Below are 19,435 nucleotides of genomic sequence, written 5' to 3' on the forward strand. Positions count from 1 at the left end.
TCCCACTCACCTGAAGAAGGGGCTTAGAGCTCCGAAAGCTTGTGTGGCTTTTGCTACCAAATAAACCTGTTGGACTTTAACCTGGTGTTGTTAAACTTCTTACTGTGTTTACCCCAGTCCAACGCCGGCATCTCCACTTGATGACAGAAGCCAGGGAGTGGTTGTAGAGGGTTGTTTTTCAAACTGGAGGCCTGTGATCAGCGGTGTGCCTCAGGGATCAGTGCTGGGCCCACTGTTATTTGTCATTTATATTAATGATTTGGATGAGAATATAGGAGGCATGGTTAGTAAGTTTGCAGATGACACCAAGATTGGTGGCATAGTGGAAAGTGAAAAAAGTTATCTCCGATTGCAACGGGATCTTGATCAATTGGCCCAGTGGGCTAACGAATGGCAGACGGAGTTTAATTTTGACAAATGCGAGGTAATTCATTTTGGTAGATTGAACCAGGGCAGGACTTACTCAGTTAATGGTAGGGCGTTGGGGAGAGTTACAGAACAAAGAGATCTAGGGGTACATGTTCATAACTCATTGAAAGTGGAGTCACAGGTGGACAGAGTGGTGAAGAAGGCATTCGGCATGCTTGGTTTCATTGGTCAGAACATTGAATACAGGGGTTGGGACGTCTTGTTGAAGTTGTACAAGACATTGGTAAGGCCACACTTGGAATACTGTGTACAATTCTGGTTACCCTATTATAGAAAGGATATTATTAAACTGGAAAGAGTGCAGAAGAGATTTACTAAGATGCTACCGGTACTTGATGGTTTGAGTTACAAGGAGAGGCTGGATAGACTGGGACTTTTTTCTCTGGAGCGTAGAAGGCTGAGGGGTGATCTTATAGAGGTCTATAAAATAATGAGGGGCACAGATCAGTTAGATAGGCAATATCTTTTCCCAAAGGTAGGGGAGTTTAAAACTAGAGGCATAGGTTTAAGGTGAGAAGGGAGAGATACAAAAGTGTCCAGAGGAGCAATTTTTTCACACAGAGGGCGGTGAGTGTCTGGAACAAGCTGCCAGAGGTAGTAGTAGAGGCGGGTACAATTTTGTCTTTTTAAAAGCATTTAGACAGTTACATGGGTATAGAGGGATATGGGCCAAATGTGAGCAATTGGGATTGGGTTTAGGGGTTTAAAAAAAAAAGAGCGCATGGACAAGTTAGGCCGAAGGGCCTGCTTCCATGCTGTAAACCTCTATGACAGCTCCTCTGTGTGAGCACTGGAGGGTAAACACAGACAACTCTGTGTAAGGGACATAGGTAAGCTGTAGTGTGAACGCACTGGTGTCTGGAGGTCTGATGACCCTGAGAATGATTTGTCGTACATGAATTGTTTCTCACTGGTGTGAATGTATTGGTGGTTACGGAGGGTCGATGACTCAGGGAGTGATTGCGGGGTTTTTGGTGTTCAGCCTTCTAATTTAATACAACTTTGTTCTCTTCAAGTAGCCAGACCAAGTCACAAATTTTCCACAACAGCGGTTTATTCAAGCTATATAGCAAGGACCCTGTAAGGCAGCTATTGGCCAAAGTACAGAATTCAGGATTACGGAAGCAGATATACTTTCAGGTTCAATTACAAGTAATTAACATAGACCAACAAGGTAAAGGAGTTATCTATATCCACTCATAATTATTGATCAAGGTTACATCATGAACAAGATAAGATACAAATGTAAAAACCAATCACCACCTGTACAAGTCTGCTTTATTGTAATACCTAATCAGTGTAAATGTTTGATCATGTTAGCTGACCACGGTTACAAGTTATCCTTGACATCTCTTGTGTCTGGATTTGTAGATACCAATTATCTCTCCCATTTCCAAGTCTCTAATTTAATGAATTCTGTCAGACTGAGCCATGGATAGATAAATAAACCTACACTCCAGAGTTTCCCTCTCTACTTTTATCGCACTGGCATCTGTCATTTTGACAGTTTCTCTTTGTCTCCTTGCAAGATTTCTGTCTGAAAACCAACAGGCCACAATTTGGTGCCTTGTAGTTAAACTGCGTGCATGCATTCTTTTAATCCTTTCACTGATTATGATTATTAATATGGTTACTATCCCCTTTCACCTCGCACTCGAAGGATTTCTCCCCCGTGTGAACACGTTGGTGTTTACGGAGGGTTGATGACTCCGTGAATGATTTGTCGCACACCTCACAGGTGAAGGGTTTCTCCCCTGTGTGAACGCGTTGGTGTCTACGGAGGCTCAATGACCACGAGAACGATTTGTCACACACCTCACACGTAAAGGGTTTCTCCCTTGTGTGAATGCGTTGGTGTTTACGGAGATTCGATGACTCCGAGTATGATTTGTTGCACACCTCACATGTGAAGGGTTTCTCTCCGGTGTGAATGCGCCGGTGTACACGGAGGTTCAGTGACCACGAGAATGATTTTTTACACACCTCGCATGTGTAGGGTTTCTCCCCTGTGTGAATCCTTTGGTGTGATAGAAGATGGGAGGACTGGTTGAAAGCTTTCTTACAGAAATCACATTTGAATGGTTTCTCCCCTGTGTGAGTGCGTAGGTGTCTGCGGAGGGTCAATGACTCTGAGTATGATTTGTCACAAACCTCACAAGTGAATGTTTTCTCCCCTGGATGAAGGCCTTTGTGATGATGGAGGGTTGATGGATCCGCAAAGGATTTATCACAAACCTCACACTTGAAGGGTTTCTCGCCTGTGTGAATACGTTGGTGTATACGGAGGCTCGAAGATAACGAGAATGATTTATCACACACCTCACACGTGAAGGGTTTCTCACCTGTGTGAATCCTCTGGTGTGATAGAAGATTGGAGCATCGGTTGAAAGTCATCTTACAGACATCACATCTGAAGGGTTTATCCCCTGTGTGAATCATCTGGTGCCTCAGGAGCTTTGTAGACGTCAAAAAACATTTATCACAAAGCTCACACTTGAATCGTTTCCCTTCCATGTGGCCACCCTTTGCTAATGGTGTTTATAGAAAATGCACCTTGCGTGTTAGGAGATCTCATGAGCCTGGGGTCGTCCTTCTCACACACATCAAACTTGACCAGTCTTTTGCCTGTAGGAATGAGTCAGTAGTTCATGAAAGATTGAAGCTCTCGACATACTTAGAGACCACCCAACTTCTTCCCAGCCTCACCATGACTTATCATCCACAGCTAAACCTCGGAAAGGTTATTGCTGACAGAAGGTATCACACCACTGACCAGTTTCAGATCTGATGATCCATCAAAGTTCCCCTGACCTTACTGATTTCCAGATGATGGTTTCACCGCCTGCCATTTCTCTGTTGAGCAATGCTGTGAAGGGACTGGACGTCTTCCCAGTTGTGCAGTTGTTCCTCAGGCAATGGTCAGGATCTATCTATGGTGTCTAGCCTCCCTGTATTCTCTGGTGTAGTACTGTGAAATCCTTCTGTAAAATAGGAAAAAGAAATGTGATTTCCTCCAACTCCCTCTCCTTTGCTGAAGGGGCTGAGTCCTCAGTTAGAGACTGTTCCACAGTGAGTGCCACTGTGTCCCTGTGTGGGGGATCAGATGCAAGTCCTTTTTCTTCACTTGACTGTCATACACCCTCTGTTTCCAGCAGGGATATTGGATAGTGACCAGAAGCAGACAACGTGTCTACTTTATTTCCTCCACCCAGACCCCATCTTTGCAGGCACCGTGAGGGAGATGGAAAAGACAGGTGGAGTAAAAAGGCCAACAATTCACTATGAACTTGAGTCGTGCTGCAAAAACCAGTCTTACCCTTAGAGAATGTGTTTCATATAAAAACACTCAGGAGAAATGTTAATTAAATGGAGATTTTGAAATTGAAGCTCAGGAAAATATTGCTTCAGTGTAACTGACTGAAGGGTTCTGGTTTATCCTGGGAAATTAGATACACTGCACTCACTCGGACTGCACATCCCAAATTCAGCTATCAGATCCAGCACTGGGTAAAACTATTAAATCTAAGTCCAGGCTTTTGGGAAAGGCCAAGGCCTTCAGTAAAATCTTTAAATAAGATACTAAAAGACATTTCAATAGATGTGTCTCTGCCCCTCCCAGATAATCACACTTCACCTTCTCATATTCAGTAATGACCCATCATCAAAACTCAGCCTGTAAATCAGAAGGGAAATGCTTCCAATAAACACACTCAATATCCAACACACAGCTCCAATCAAACAGCTCAGCGCTCTGATTGACGGCTCTCACAGCCAATGAGGGAGAGATTGAATGGTACCCCGCTGAAAACAGACATGTCAATCACTCTACGCAACCAATGACATAGAGAGTGTTGGTCCTCATGACTCCGTGCTCCGTCCAGTTCTGCGCAGTCGTTTTCGAAACAGACGCTCACCTGCTCGGAAGCTGCATGTGTCTCCGGGTCTGCGCAGTGAGAGCCAGCCCGCGGTGCCTGATGGGAGTTGTAGTTCTGCCGCGCGCAGCGGCGGTTGGCTCCCAGCGTTCGGGAATTGAAATGTGAGGAAGCGCGAGCCCGAGCGGCTGAATCGAATTGAAAAGCAGAGATTGACCCTTGGTAGGAACCAGAGCGATGGCGGTGGGAAGATTCACCATTGCAGGAGATTCTCTGTATACAACTGAAGAGGAAAAGCTCACACAAGTCACAACTGTCCCACTGACTGGACAACATAGAAGAGTTGCAGCAGGAGGATCGTGTGGTCGGGCATGTCAGAGGCTGCAGAGAGGTTGCTTCTCTCCCCACAGATGTTTCCTGAGCTGAGGATTTCCAGCATTTTCTGAATCTCTATCAGAAGAATGATGGTTATGCTTCATATCTCTAAACAGCATTCACATGATTTTGTCCCATTAGATTCCAAAAGCTGTCTGTATGCACCTTCGGGAAATGTAGATTTATGGGCTGATTTGGTGGAGCTTTGAAAGTAACAACAGTTTGTCTTCATGACTTCATGTGGACAAATTATTTCAGATGGAGAGATTACAAGGTTTGCAAGGGCAGAACTACAGACTCCTCAATCATTAAAAGTAGCTCATCAAAGACATTTGATTAAAAAACTATAATACTGGGGTCTTATTTTGCAGGAGTAAAATTGAAAAGCATAGAAGTGATGTTGAACTTGTCTCGAATCTTGTTTGGACCACAGTTGGAGAGCTGTGCACAGTTCAAATCAACATATTGAAAAAGGACAGAAAGGAACTGAAGAAGGTTCAAAAACATTAATAAAGATGACACTGAGAAGGGAGACTGAACAGGTCTGCACTCTCTCTAGAATAGAGAAGACTAATGGGGGACATCATAGAAATCTTTAAAATTATGTATCAAATTAAGAACTTGGGGGTAAATGGAGAGATGTTCTCACTTGAGTGGGGGAGTCCAAAACCTAGGGGCCAGAAATTTAAGATGGTCAATAATAAATCCAATGAGGAATTCAGGATAAACTTATTTCCCAAAAGAGTGATTAGAATGTGGAACTTTCTCCCACAGGGAATGGATGTGGGAAATATGATGCATTTGATGGTAAGATAGAAGGGGGAGATAAAATAGGTAGAGAGAAAGCTCATGTGAAGCATTACCATCATTAGGATGGCGGAAAGGTCTATTTCTGTGCTTCATTAACTGAATCAAAGCAAAATATACCGGAAATACTGAGTAGATCAGGCAGCATCTGTGGAGAGAAACAATTAATGTTTCAGTTCAAGATGATCTTTCGTCAGAAACCACGTTGCATGTTGGGCGTCTCACCTATACTGTACCCCCAGTCTGCCCCTCATCTCCCCCACCTCTCCATTCTGACTGTCGCACACTCACACTATGTCTAGATCCCATGGTCAATCCTTGTTCTATTTCCTTAGAGTTTGTACCCCTATTTTGATTTGATTTGATTTATTATTGTCACATGTATTAGCATACAATTAAAAGTATTGTTTCTTGCACGCGATACAAAGACAGCATACCATTCATAGAGAAGGAAATGAGAGAGTGCAGAATGTAGTGTAACAGTCATAGCTAGGGTGTAGAGAAAGATCAACTTAATGCAAGGTAAGTCCATTCAAAAGTCTGACAGCAGCAGGGAAGAAACTGTTCTTGAGTCGGTTGGTACGTGACCTCAGACTTCTGATCTGCTGTCAAACACATCCGATGCTACACATCCCACACTGATGTTGTCAGTTTGAAAGCCTTTGAGGATGAAGAATGCAATTCCCACACTGGAGATCTCTGTCAATCATTTACCAGGGGAACTGAGACAGCAGCTGCAATAAGTGAAGTTTCATTCAGGTGGGACAATGACAAGTTTAAATCCCCACCTGATCTGCTGCTCAAAGTCACCTCCGTTCCGGTCAGATTCCCAAGCTTCCGGAAACTCATGTTACTCCAGAAATATTTGGATTGGCTGTGAGAGACGTCAATCAGAGAGCCCACCCACTCTGCCCATTCTCTCCTCTTCCTCTTTCACAGCTGCTGCACTTCCTGTAGGGACTGAAAACCAAGTGAGGAGATGGTGAGTGAAGGAGCAGAATTTATAATAATTACAGTGCATAATATCCACACTAATATTCAGGCAGTCTGACTATGGAAATGTGTGGAAATGCCCCTTATGCTGTGTGAGAAGATCCAGCTGAGAGACCTGTTTACTCGGTGCTCTGTGCTGAGCTGTTTGATTGGAGCTGTGTATTGGATATTGAGTGTGTTTATTGGAAGCGGGTGTCTATGTTCCTCAGGAAGAAATACTTGCATTTCTATTTTTAAAAACTGAACTTTTTAATGATGACCAGATGTCCCAAAACTCTTTACAGCCAATGTTGGATATTGAGTGTGTTTATTGGAAACATTTCTCTTCTGATTTACAGGCTGAGTTTTGTTGATGGGCCATTACTGAATATGAGAAGATGAGGTGTAATTATCTGGGAGGTGCAGAGTGTCTGAGGATTCTTACTGATTTTCTGTTTTTTTAATGTTTATATCCAATTCAATCCAATCAAAGTCTCAACTGTTGTTGAGTTGTGTGTGAGAGAGAGCTGGTTATCATCCTATGATGTGGAGATGCCGCGTTGGACTGGGGTAAGCACAGTAAGAGGTCTTGCAACGCCAGGTTGAAGTCCGGGAGGTTTATTTGTTAGCGAAATCCATGGGCTTTCGGAGTGCTGCTCCTTCATCAGGTGGGTGGGGGTTCTGTTCACGGGCAGAGCATGTGAAGACACGAACTCGGTTTGCAGGGTGATGGTTGGAGTGCGAGTCTTTACAGGTGGTCGGGTCATGGGGGTGCAGGTGGTGTGGGTGGGGAGAGCATTGAGTGCAATTTGGAGAGATATGTGTTGTCTCCGGACGGGACAGTTGGTGGGGTTTGGGGGCCCGGGCAAGTCGTGGGGTTGCGGGTGGTGTGGCGTGGGCCCGGGATCCCGTTTGGGGCAGTCCTCATGTGTGCAGAACTTGGCTATTTCAAGAAGATGACACACGACAGCACAGAGTCGCTAGCAGAGACTGATGGCCAGGTTCCGCGCACATGGGGATGGCCTCGGCCGGGATCTTGGGTTCATGTCACACTGTCTGTGAGCCGCACGCTTGCCTGGGCTTGCAGGGTCTCGCTGGCTGTCCTGTCTGGAGACGGTGCACATCCCTTTGGCCTGTGCTTGGCGCTCTCTCCACTCACATTGTCTGTGCCTTTGGGGCTTGGTTGCCTGTGGAGACTCGCATTCCAACCATTGTTTTGTGAATTGAGTTTGTGTCTTTGTGTGCCCTGTTTGTGAGCAGGGCTCCAGCTTGCCTGACGAGGGAGCAGCACTCCAGGAGCTGGTGGCTTTTGCTGCCAAATAAACCTGTTGGACTTTGACCTGGTGTTGTGAGACTTCTTAAAAAAAAAGACGGGTCGCGAGTTCGCGTCATAAACCAGCTGGTCGCCTCCATGCTGTGGTACCGGCTGGTCCCTTTGACACCTCCCCCTGGCTTTGTCGCCGATATCCAGAGAACGCTCGTGCGGTTCCTCTGGGACAATCGACTGCACTGGGTCCATGCTGCGGTTCTGCATCTCCCGCTTGAGGAGGGCGGACAAGGTTTGGTGTGCCTTCGCACTCAGATAGCGACCTTCCGCCTCCAGGCCCTGCAGAGGTACCTTTACGTTGAGTCCTCTCCACGATGGTGTGCGACGGCGACGTATTTCTTCCACCAGTGGCACGGCCTCAATTATGACGTGCAGCTCCTGCATATCAATCTGGGGCATGTTTCGACCTCCCTGCAGGAGTTGCCCATCCTTTACCAGGACCTCCTCACTGACTGGAACACGGTCGCCTCGCGACGCAGCTCCCGCCCCCGGCAGGAGTAGAATTCAGGAATTCGCTCCTCCAGCCGTATGACTTCAGGTGGCTGGCGGAAAGGGGGGCTGTGGACGCCGGGGTGACCAGAATCGGGGACTTGCTCGATGGCGGAGGGGCGGGCTGGATGAGCCCCCGCGTGCTGGCTGAGCGCGCGGGGGTGTCCATCTGGCGCGTGGCCAAAGCCATCCTAGACCTCGGGACGGTCGTGCTCGCAAACTCGAGGCGGCGCAGGCGTGCGGTGGGATCCCGCCCGAGCGTTCCCCTGTTCGGACGGAATTCCACATTGGCCCAAAACCTCAACCCCCCCTCCTCGGTGAGGTGCCCCACAGCATGAGCCGCCTCATGGAAATGTCCTCCGTGCCTTTTTCTACCGCACGGAGGCGTTAACTGTACGGGCTGCTGCTGCACACCTTCCACTACCGCGTCCTCGCCTGTCGCCAGGATACACCTTGGCGGGCCCTGTTGCCGCCGGGCGGTGGAGGTCCCTCTACGGAGGGATCTCCCCCAATTACGTCGGGGACCTGGGGTGGAGGGTGCTGCATGCAGCAGTTCCGCACAACCGTAGGATTCACTGGTTCACGGGCTCCGAAGACTGCCCTTTCTGTGGCCTTGTGGAGACCGTGGACCATGTCTATGTTTTGTGTCTTAGGCTGCACTCCCTTTATGTTTTCCTAAAGAATCTTTTGTTGATGTTTCGTTTGCACTTCAGTCCCACGCTCCTGATCTACGGAAACCTGGTGTGGGGAGGGTCGGGATGCCGACCTCCTCGTGAACCTGCTCCTGGGCCTGGTGAAACATGTCATTTACCGGTCCAGGCAGCGGGCGATCGAGGGGGCCGTCCATCCTGACTGTCTGCCCCTCTACCGCGGCTACATTCGTGGCCAGGTGTCTCTGGAGAGGGAGCATGCGGTGTCCATGGGCGAGATTGACGCCTTCCGTGCCTGTTGGGCACCGCAGGGGTTGGGGTGTGTTATCGACCCTAATAATCACATTTTAATTTGATGCCTTTAAGTTTCTTTTGTACTTTGATTTTTGTTCAGGCTGTTCCCCCTCCTTTTGGGGAGCTGCCCCTTTTACTTTGTCCTGACTTAATTTGAGTTTATTTGGTTTGACCTAAAAAGAGGTCACCGGTCAGTTTCCCAAGCTTCCGGAAACTCATGTTACTCCAGAAATATTTGGATTGGCTGTGAGAGACGTCAATCAGAGAGCCCACCCACTCTGCCCATTCCCTCCTCTTCCTCTTTCACAGCTGCTTCACTTCCTGTAGGGACTGAAAACCAAGTGAGGAGATGGTGAATGAAGGAGCAGAATTTATAATAATTACATTGCATAATATCCACACTAATGTTCAGGCAGTCTGACTATGGAAATGCCCCTTATGCTGTGTGAGAAGATCCAGCTGAGAGACCTGTTTACTCGGTGCTTTGTGCTGAGCTGTTTGATTGGAGCTGTGTGTTGGATATTGAGTGTGTTTATTGGAAGCGGGTGTCTATGTTCCTCAGGAAGAAATACTTGCATTTCTATTTTAAAAAACTGAGCTTTTTAATGATGACCAGATGTCCCAAAACTCTTTACAGCCAATTGATTAATGTTAGATATTGAGTGTGTTTATTGGAAACATTTCTCTTCTGATTTACAGGCTGAGTTTTGTTGATGGGTCATTACTGAATATGAGAAGATGAGGTATAATTATGTGGGAGGTGCAGAGTGTCTGAGGATTCTTACTGATTTTCTGGTTTTTTATGTTTATATCCAATTCAATCCAATCAAAGTCTCAACTGTTGTTGAGTTGTGTTTGTGAGAGAGCTGGTTATCATCCTATGATGTGGAGATGCCGGCGTTGGATTGGGGTAAGCACAGTAAGAGGTCTCGCAACGCCAGGTTGAAGTCCGAGAAGTTTATTTGTTAGTGAAATCCACGGGCTTTCGGAGCGCAGCTCCTTCGTCAGGTAAGTGGGAGTTCTGTTCACAAACAGGGCATATCAAGACACAAACTCAATTTACAAAATAATGGTTGGAATGCGAGTCTTTACAGGTAATCAAGTCATAAAGGTACAGATAATGTGAGTGGAGAGAGCGTTAAGCACAGGTTAAAGAGATGTGTATTGTCTCCAGACAGGACAGCTAGTGAGATTTTGCAAGCCCAGGCAAGTCATGGGGTTAGAGATAGTGTGACATGAACCCAAGATCCCGTTTGAGGCCGTCCTCATGTGTGCGGAACTTGGCTATTTCATGAAGATGACACACGACAGCGCAGAGTCGCTAGCAGAGACTGATGGCCAGGTTCCGCGCACATGGGGATGGCCTTGGCCCGGATCTTGGGTTCATGTCACACTGTCTGTGAGCCCCACGGCTTGCCTGGGCTTGCAAAATCTCACTAACTGTCCTGTCTGGAGACGCTACACATCTCTTTAACCTGTGCTTAACGCTCTCTCCACTCACATTATCTGTACCTTTAAGACTTGATTACCTGTAAAGACTCGCATTCCAACCATTATTTTGTAAATTGAGTTTGTGTCTTTATATGCCCTGTTTGTGAACAGAACTCCAACTTACCTGACGAAGGAGCAGCGCTCCAAAAGCTAGTGGCTTTTGCTACCAAATAAACCTGTTGGACTTTAACCTGGTGTTGTGAGACTTCTTACTATATTATCCTATGGTCAGATGTGTGGCTATTTTGGCTCAGAACCTTTCCCCTCGTGCGCGTGCACTCAGTGGGACCGGAAGTGGGTTCGTCCTCAGAATGTGACATCACAATGGTTGGCCAATGAACGGGTAGTTGGTGTGAACCCCGCACTGGGATAGGCTGAGCGCTGCTGGGAAGGTCGGGGCCGGGAAAAGGGAGGGTGTGGGTTGGTGCTTCTAATGGGTTCCCTCAGGGGGACAGTTCCTGTGGAGTTGTCTCAGGGAGCTGCTGACCTGGAAAACATTAATCTCAATGGAGAAACACTGCAAAGAGTGCCGAAGCAGCACATTCAAACACAAACCTCAGTCCCCAAACACCCTTTTTAATTTTTATTTCAGGTGACATTTCACCCAACCCTGGATTGAGTTTGAAGCTAAAACGTGAAGACCGTCTGGCAAATTGGTCCACCTGCCAACTGTAATATATCATGCGAGTGCGCGATGACAATGGGACCCGGGCACGACTTCTCGAGTGATTGTGATTCTGGATTGGGCACTCGTCTGTGCAAAGTAAAAATCTGGCATGAAATAGTTTTGAAGTTGGTCAGTATTGAAAAGAAGGAAATGTGGCAGCCAATGTGCACAGCAAGATCCCACTAACAGTCATGTGATAATGACCAGATAATCTCTTTTTTATAGTGGTATTGGTTCAGGGATCGTTATGATCCTTCCAGAGCACAATAACTTTTCAAATATATATTTGAATTCCCACGGCAGAGATTTATGTTCCTTTGCTGGTGGGTGTGGGGGTTAGGGGTGGTAACTGTGAAATTTCTCGAACGACCTTCCCTGCAGTCTCCTGCCACCTTACTCTCTTTGTAATTTATGCTGAACAGATGAGGCGTGACCTGGGCCCCCGTCTGAAGTAAGGTCTTTCAGTGTCTAATTATTGACCACTTTAGGGCTTCTTCCCACCAATTTTCAGGCTAGCAAGAGGAGTTCAGGAATTGGGGGGATGTCTGGAAATTAATAGTGTTGGAGCCAATGGCAGCAAGGTGGGGTTGTATCCATCAGCTGCCTCATTTTAACATCAGGCACTCCCATTCCCTCCCTCCCCCCCCCCCCCCCAACCCCCCACCTTGCGCAGCAGAAGGTCTGGTCCCTGTATGTCCTCAATCCCCACTGGCATTTCCATAAACACCCACACCCCTCTGGCCCTCCCCTCCTGTCCCCACCATGAGACCTCAAAACCCACTGGGTCCTGGACTCCTGAGACCTGGATTCTGGGGTTGAAAATGGAGCAGCGTTCTCCTGTCACTGAACTTCTTGTCCACAATTCTCAGCAAAATCTGCTGTGTTGTCCAATGATCCCAGCATCTTCATCGAGGCTGAGGAGATTGGGTTTGTACTCGTTGGAGTTTAGAAGGATGAGGGGGGATCTTATGGAGACTTATAAGATAATGCGGGGGCTGGATAGGGTGGAGGCGGAGAGATTCTTTCCACTTAGTAAGGAAGTTAAAACGAGAGGACACAGCCTCAAAATAAAGGGGGGTCGGTTTAAGACAGAGTTGAGGAGGAACTTCTTCTCCCAGAGGGTGGTGAATCTCTGGAATTCTCTGCCCACTGAGGTGGTGGAGGCTACCTCGCTGAATATGTTTAAAGCGCGGATGGATGGATTCCTGATCGGTAAGGGAATTAAGGGTTATGGGGATCAGGCGGGTAAGTGGTACTGATCTACGTCAGATCAGCCATGATCTTATTGAATGGCGGGGCAGGCTCGAGGGGCTAGATGGCCTACTCCTGCTCCTATTTCTTATGTTCTTATGTTTGCTGATGATTTTTTAAAATTCATTAGTGGGACATGGGCGTCGCTGGCTGGCCAGCATTTATTGCCCATCCCTAGCCGCCCGAGGGCAGTTGAGAGTCATTGCTGTGGTTCTAGAGTCACGTGTAGGCCAGACAAGGTAAGGACAGCAGATTTCCTTCCCTAAAGGACATTAGTGACCGAGATGGGTTTTTCCAACAATCGACAATGGTTTCATGGTCATGGAATGAGGGCTGTGCCCGGCTGAAACGAGAGTTTTCTCTCAGATGCTAAGTATTGATCTGAACAGTTAAATACAAAGACTCGCAAAAGACAGTATGCTGGTTAAAGACCTTCTTTGTTGACCACCATGTGCTGGGAGAAAGGCAGCTGGGCAATCCAACTCCTTGCTGAAGTATACAATGCAGTGTCAAAAATGTTATACATCTTCAAAACTTCCAACTCTCCCATCTACCCTGTCATCCTAACTGGATGCTCCAATTGCATTGGTACACATTATTTACCTTGGCCAATTGCATACTACCTTTCAGCATAATTAGGAATTCATTGGTCTATAGGATCTGGAAGTTCCTACCCACTGTTATTAAGCAACCTCACTTAACATAAATCTGTAAGATTCAAAAGCTGCTTTCCCACGTAAGCCACAGAGTTGAAAAGGTGAAGTTCCACTGTCTCATTCTGCTTCATTATCGGTAGGAATTGAATATTTATAAACATTTTTGAATACTTTTATTTACATTGTGAATACGTCTATTCATTTTCTAAAGTATGATAATGTGCAGTCTCCTTGACTTTCTCTGATAACATAACTGTAATCTGTGGCTTATTGTTCCCAAAGAATGTGGCCTGTCTGGTTTAACTCTTGTGTGGTGAATACAATTCTGCTGCTGTTGATGGCTCACTGCATCTTATGGATACCCTTAGTCTACTTCCCCACTGATGATTAACATGGTGAAGTACTCACTCATCAATTGGGTGGGAGTGGTAGTTTTCCTTGAACTTGTTTGACCTGAAGCCATGAGACTCCATGGAGTCAATAGGGACAGCACAGTGGAGTGATTAGCACTGCTGTCTCACAGTGCTAGGGACCCGGGTTCGATTCCCGGCTTGGGTCACTATCTGTGTGGAGTTTACATGTTCTCCCTGTGTCTGCGTGGGTTTTGTTCGGGTGCTCCGGTTTCCTCCCACAGTCCAAAGATGTGCGGGTTAGGTGAATCAGCCATGCTAAATTCTCCCTCAGTGCACCCGAACAGGCGCCAGAGTGTGGCGACTAGGGGATTTTCATTGTAACTTCATTGCAGTGTGAATGTAAGCCTACTTGTGACTAATAAACAAATAAAATTTTAACTTTAACTTGATTGAGGACTTCCCCACCTGCCTGTGGGATGGGACATTCCCAGGGATGGTGAGGGGGGAGGCTGGGACGTTTCCAGATTGATACATTCTGTGATATGGCTTCATGATAGCCATTTTACACTCCACCTGACTGTCTTTTCCATTGCCCTCATAGTGTCTGGGAAGATGGGGCTTTAGGTGGAGGAAAGAAAGTAGCCACATTGTCTGCTCCTGGTTACGAGCCAGTGTTCCTCCTGGAAACGGCGTGTGACAGTCAAGTGAGAAAAAGAGAGGACTTGCATCTGATCCCCACACAGGGGAAACAGAAACTAAAAGCAGGAGTAGGCCACTTGGCCCTTTGAGCCTGCTCCGCCATTCATTTTGGTCAGGGCTGATTATCAAATTCAATATCCTGATCTCTCCCATATCCCTTGATCCGTTCACCCCAAGAGCTATATCGAATTGCTTCTTGAAATAGACAACATTTTGGCCTCAACTACTTGCTGTGGTAGTGAATTCCACACATTCACCACCCTCTAGATGAAGAAATTTCTACTCACCTCAGTTCTAAAAGTTTTCCCCTTATCCTCAAACTATGACCCCTAGTTCTGGACTCTTCCACCACTGGGAACATTCTTTCAGAATCTACCCTGTCTAATCCTGTTAGAATTTTATACATTTCTATGGAATCCCCTCTCACGCTTCTAAAGTCCAGCGCATATAATCCTAACCGACTTAGTCTCCCTCATATGACGGATCTGCCATTCCAAGAATCAGCCTGGTAAACCTTCGCTGTACTCCCTCTATAGCAAGGACATCCTTCCTCAGATAAGGGCACCAAAACTGCACCCAATACTAAAGGTGTGGCCTCATCAACACCCTATACAATTGCAATAAAACATCCCTGTTCCTATACTCATATCCTCTCGCTATGAAGGCCAACTTACCATTTGCCTTCTTTACTGCCTGCTGTACTTGAGCACTTATTTTCAGCGACTGATGCACGAGGACACCAAGGTCTTGCTGAGTATCCACCTCTCTCGATTTACATCCAATCAAGTATTAATCTATCTTCATAAAAGCAAATTACTGCGGATGCTGAAATCTGAAACCAAAAGAGAAAATGCTGGAAAATCTTAGCAGGTCTGGCAGCATCTGTAAGAAGAGATTAATCTATCTTCCTATTATTGCTACCAAAGTGGATAATCTCACATTTATCCATTGCATATGCCCACACACTCAGCCTGTCCAAATCATGCTGAAGCATCTCTGCATCCTCCTCGCACGGGATGGCACAGTAGCACAATGGTTAGCACTGCTGCTTCACAGCACCAGGGACCCAGGTTCGATTCCTGGCTTGCGTCACTGTCTGTGTGGAGTTTGTACATTCTCCCCGTGTCTGTGTGGGTTTCCTCCAGGTGCCCCGGTTTCCTCCCACATTCTGAAAGACATGCTGGTTAGGTGCAATGACCCGAACAGGTGCCAATTGTGGTGACAAGGGGAATTTCACAGTAACTTTATTGCAGTGTTAATATAAGCCTTACTTGTGACTAATAACAAAAACACTTAAGCTTAAAACAGCTCACCTTCCCACCCAACTTTGTATCATCTGCAAATTTGAGATGATGCTTTTAGTTCCCTCTTCCAAATCATTAATATATAACGTGACTGGCATTCACTGTGGAACAGTCTCTAACTGAGAAGTCAGTCCCTTCAATAAAGGAGAAGAGTGAGTTGGAGGAAATAATGTTCCCTTTTCCTGTTTTACAGAGGATTGCAGTGTACTTCACCAGAAAATACACAGAGGATGGACACTGCAGATAGATCCTGACCATCACTCAAGGAGCAACAGAACTGTGGGAAAACATCCAGTCCCTTCACAGCATTGCTCAACATAAAGAAGGTTGGGCAGAGAAACCATCATCTGGAAATTGGTCGGGTCAGGGGAGCTTTGACATATCATCAGATTAGAAACTGGTCAGTGGGAAGAAGAGTGAGTGGGCTCCAAGTGTGGTGAGAGCCTTAACCTCGTGAACCACTCATTATTACAGAGGAATGACTGTTCTAAGTCTTTTCTCTGAGGGTGGTTAGACTGTGGAATTCTCTTCCTAAGAGAGCAGTGGGGGCTGGGTCATTGAAGGCTAAGCTAGATAGATTTCTGATACAAGGAAGTGTAAGTCATGTGAGGCAGGCTCCAGATGCTCATGAGATCTCCCAATACACAAGTTGCAACTGCTGTGACCACTGTTAAGACAAGGGTAGCTACATGAGACAGCTATTTGGAAGAGGAAGCAATCAACTGTGAAATTTGTCATAAAGCTTTTGTGGGGTCTTCAAACCTTTTGAGACACCAGAAGAATAACTCCGGGGAGAATCTTTCTAGTGTTATGTTTGAGAGATGGATTGCCAGCATGACAGTATTCACACAGGGGAGAAACCATTTATATGCGAGGTGTACGACAAATCATTTTCCAGGTCATCATCCCTCCATGTACATAACAGCATTCAGACTAAGGAGAAACCATTCAAGTGTGAGGTGTGTAGCAAATCATTCTTGGACTCAGCAATTCTTCGCAAACATCAATGCAATCACACTGGGGAGAAACTATTCCAGTGCGAGATATGTGAAAAATCATTCTCACAGTCATCGAACCTCCGTGTACACCAACACATTCACACTCGGGAGAAACCATTCCCATGTGAGTTATGCAACAAATCATTCTCGAGTTCATCACAATTCCTCATGCACCAACACATACATACTGGGGAGAAACCATTCACATGTGAGGTGTGCAACAAATCATTCTTGAGCTCATCATCCCTCCGTAGACACGAACGCATTCACACAGGAGAGAAACCTTTCACATGTGAGGTGTGTGACAAATCATTCCCACATTTATCAAACCTCCAGACACACCAACGCACTCACTCTGGGGAGAAACCATTCGCATGCAAGGTCTGCAACAAATCATTCTCACAGCTCGCAAGCCTCCACAGACACCAACGCATTCATACAGGGGAGAAACCATTCACATGCAAATTGTGTGACAAATCATTCTCACAGTCATCAAACCTCCGCATACACCAATGTACTCACACTGGGGAGAAACCATTCAGATGCAAAGTCTGCAACAAATCATTCTCACAACTAATGACCCTCCATGAACACCAACGCATTCACACTGGGGAAAAACCATTCAAATGTGAGGTGTGCAACAAATCATTCTCAAAGTCCTCCACCCTCCATGCACATCAATGTATTCATACCAGAGATAAACCATTCCCATGCGCGTTATGCAACAAGTCATTCTCAAATTCATTGCAATTCCTTATGCACCAACACAAACACACTGGGGAGAAACCATTCATGTGCAAGTTGTGTAACAAATCATTCTTAAACTCACCATCCCTCCGGACGCACCAACGCATTCACACAGGTGAGAAACCATTCACATGCAATGTGTGTGACAAATCATTTTCGCAGTTAGCAACCCTCCGGACACACCAACGCATTCATTCAGAGGAGAAACCATTCACATGCAATGTGTGTGACAAATCATTCTCACAGTCAGCAAACCTCCGCGCTCACCATCGTATTCACACAGGAGAGAAACCATTTACATGCAAGGTGTGTGACAAATCATTCTCTCAGTCAGCAAACCTCCAAGCTCACCACCGTATTCACACAGGAGAGAAACCATTTATGTGCAAGGAGTGTGGTAAATCATTCTCACAACGAGCGACCCTCCAGCACCACCAAGACATTCACATGCAGAAACCATTCACGTGAGGTGTGTGACAAACCATTCTCCCAGTTAATGAGCCCCTTGGTCCATTGGAGGATTGACACAGGAGAAAACCCCATGTGTGAGCTGTGTGTCAAGTGCATCTTCTGGTCCATCAACACACATACACAGGGGAGAAAGCCTATTGTTGTGAATTGTTAAGCCTGCACACTTGCTTTAACCTCAGGAAACCCACATGGGATCGACCTCCTGAGACACCTGAGGATCCAAGCAAGAAACTCTTCAAGCGTGAAGTGTGTGACCAAGCTCTCACACAGTCAAAAAATCTCCAGGTACAGGAGTGTGGTGTAATCTTTTAATTGTAGAATTTATGGTAAAGATTTCTTCATAACTTTGACCCCCCTTGGACACCAGCAGGAATTCCTCAGGTGTAATATTTATGACAAGGCTTTCAACCACTCCTCCAATCAGCTGAAGCACAAGTGGATCCACGCTGGTGAGAAAGCATCCAGGAATGTGGTGTGTGACAGGACTTTCACACGGTCAGTGTATCTCGAGCACACTTGAGGAGAAACCCTATTGGTGTGAGTTCTGTAATAAGTCTTCACAGTTGTTGGCTCCTGGAACATCTGTGAATTCACACAGAAAGAAACTCCAACCATTTTGTGTCCAAGAAACTTCATCACAATCCTACAATTGCTTCATGATGATATGACTGTAACTATCTTGAGTGGGAGATCTGAAACAGGAGCCTTCAAAATCTAGACTGGTGTCAAACAAAGCTGTGTGATAGCCCCCATTGTATTTACAATCTACCTGACAGTGACTATTTACCTCATCAAAGATCAACTGCCCTCTGGTGTCTGTATTAAATATCGATCTTGATGGGAAACTCATCGACATCGGTTACCTCCGTGCCAAAACTAAACATACTATCATAGCTACACATGATCTAAAGTTTGTTGATGACCGCAGCGTTGTTGTTCACTCTCCATTTGCAAACTTCTTCCAATCTCTTCAATTCTGCATGTGTTTCTGTGATGGAAACGAGCTCCATCCTTTGTTATTACATTGGCACGGTGGCACAATGGTTAGCACTGCTGCCTCACAGCAATGGGGACCCGGGTTCGATTCCCGGCTTGGGTCACTGTCTGTGTGGAGTTTGCGTGTTCTCCCTGTGTCTACGTGGGTTTCCTCCGGGTGTTCCGGTTTCTTCCCACAGTCCAAAGATGTGCGGGTTAGATGGATTGGCCATGCTAAATTGACCCATGGTGTCAGGGGACAAGCTAGGGTAAATGCATGGGCTTATGGGGATAGGGCCTGGGTGGGATTGTGGTCAGTGCAGACTTGATGGGCCGAATAGACTCCTAGCACTGTGGAATTCTATGATACTACAGTTCAGTGTTATTTCTGACCATCGGAATTGAAAGCCAGACTAAAGTACAGGGATTTTAAAGAAACTTTTGTCTGTAATATTCTGAGAAAGTTTCCCCTGATGTGAGTGTGTGTTAGTAAAGTGATGATGTGGAGATGCCGGCGTTGGACTGGGGTAAACACAGTAAGAAGTTTAACAACACCAGGTTAAAGTCCAACAGGTTTATTTGCTACCAAATTGTTGGACTTTAACCTG

General features: G+C 46.2%; 2 protein-coding genes across 4 annotated transcripts in view; one reads left to right on the forward strand and one right to left on the reverse strand.

The window, feature by feature from the left end:
* Nucleotides 1-1,473: 1,473 nt before the first annotated feature.
* The window catches only part of LOC144497101 (uncharacterized), a 99,902-nt gene continuing 81,940 nt past the window's right edge, over nt 1,474-19,435 (reverse strand). Inside the window, exon 3 of the mRNA XM_078217880.1 lies at nt 1,474-2,936. Coding sequence (XP_078074006.1) covers nt 2,035-2,936 — 902 coding nt within the window. The 3' untranslated portion in view covers nt 1,474-2,034. The remainder of the gene's footprint in view (nt 2,937-19,435) is intronic.
* Nucleotides 9,500-19,391, forward strand: LOC144497076 (uncharacterized). 3 transcript variants are annotated; one of them, XM_078217821.1, is made up of 4 exons: nt 9,500-9,567; nt 11,299-11,469; nt 15,830-17,845; nt 18,234-19,391. In XM_078217821.1, the coding sequence occupies exons 3-4, from the start codon at nt 16,458-16,460 to the stop codon at nt 18,370-18,372; spliced, it is 1,527 nt and encodes a 508-aa protein (XP_078073947.1). In that variant the 5' UTR covers nt 9,500-9,567; nt 11,299-11,469; nt 15,830-16,457; the 3' UTR covers nt 18,373-19,391. The 3 variants fall into 3 exon arrangements, with proteins under 3 accessions (XP_078073947.1, XP_078073945.1, XP_078073946.1); XM_078217819.1 differs by having other exon boundaries at nt 11,299-11,502; nt 15,830-18,357; XM_078217820.1 differs by lacking the exon at nt 11,299-11,469 and having other exon boundaries at nt 9,536-9,567; nt 15,830-18,357.

This window comes from Mustelus asterias, chromosome 8 (assembly GCF_964213995.1).
Source record: "Mustelus asterias chromosome 8, sMusAst1.hap1.1, whole genome shotgun sequence".
In the NCBI taxonomy this organism is placed as follows: Eukaryota; Metazoa; Chordata; class Chondrichthyes; order Carcharhiniformes; family Triakidae; genus Mustelus; species Mustelus asterias.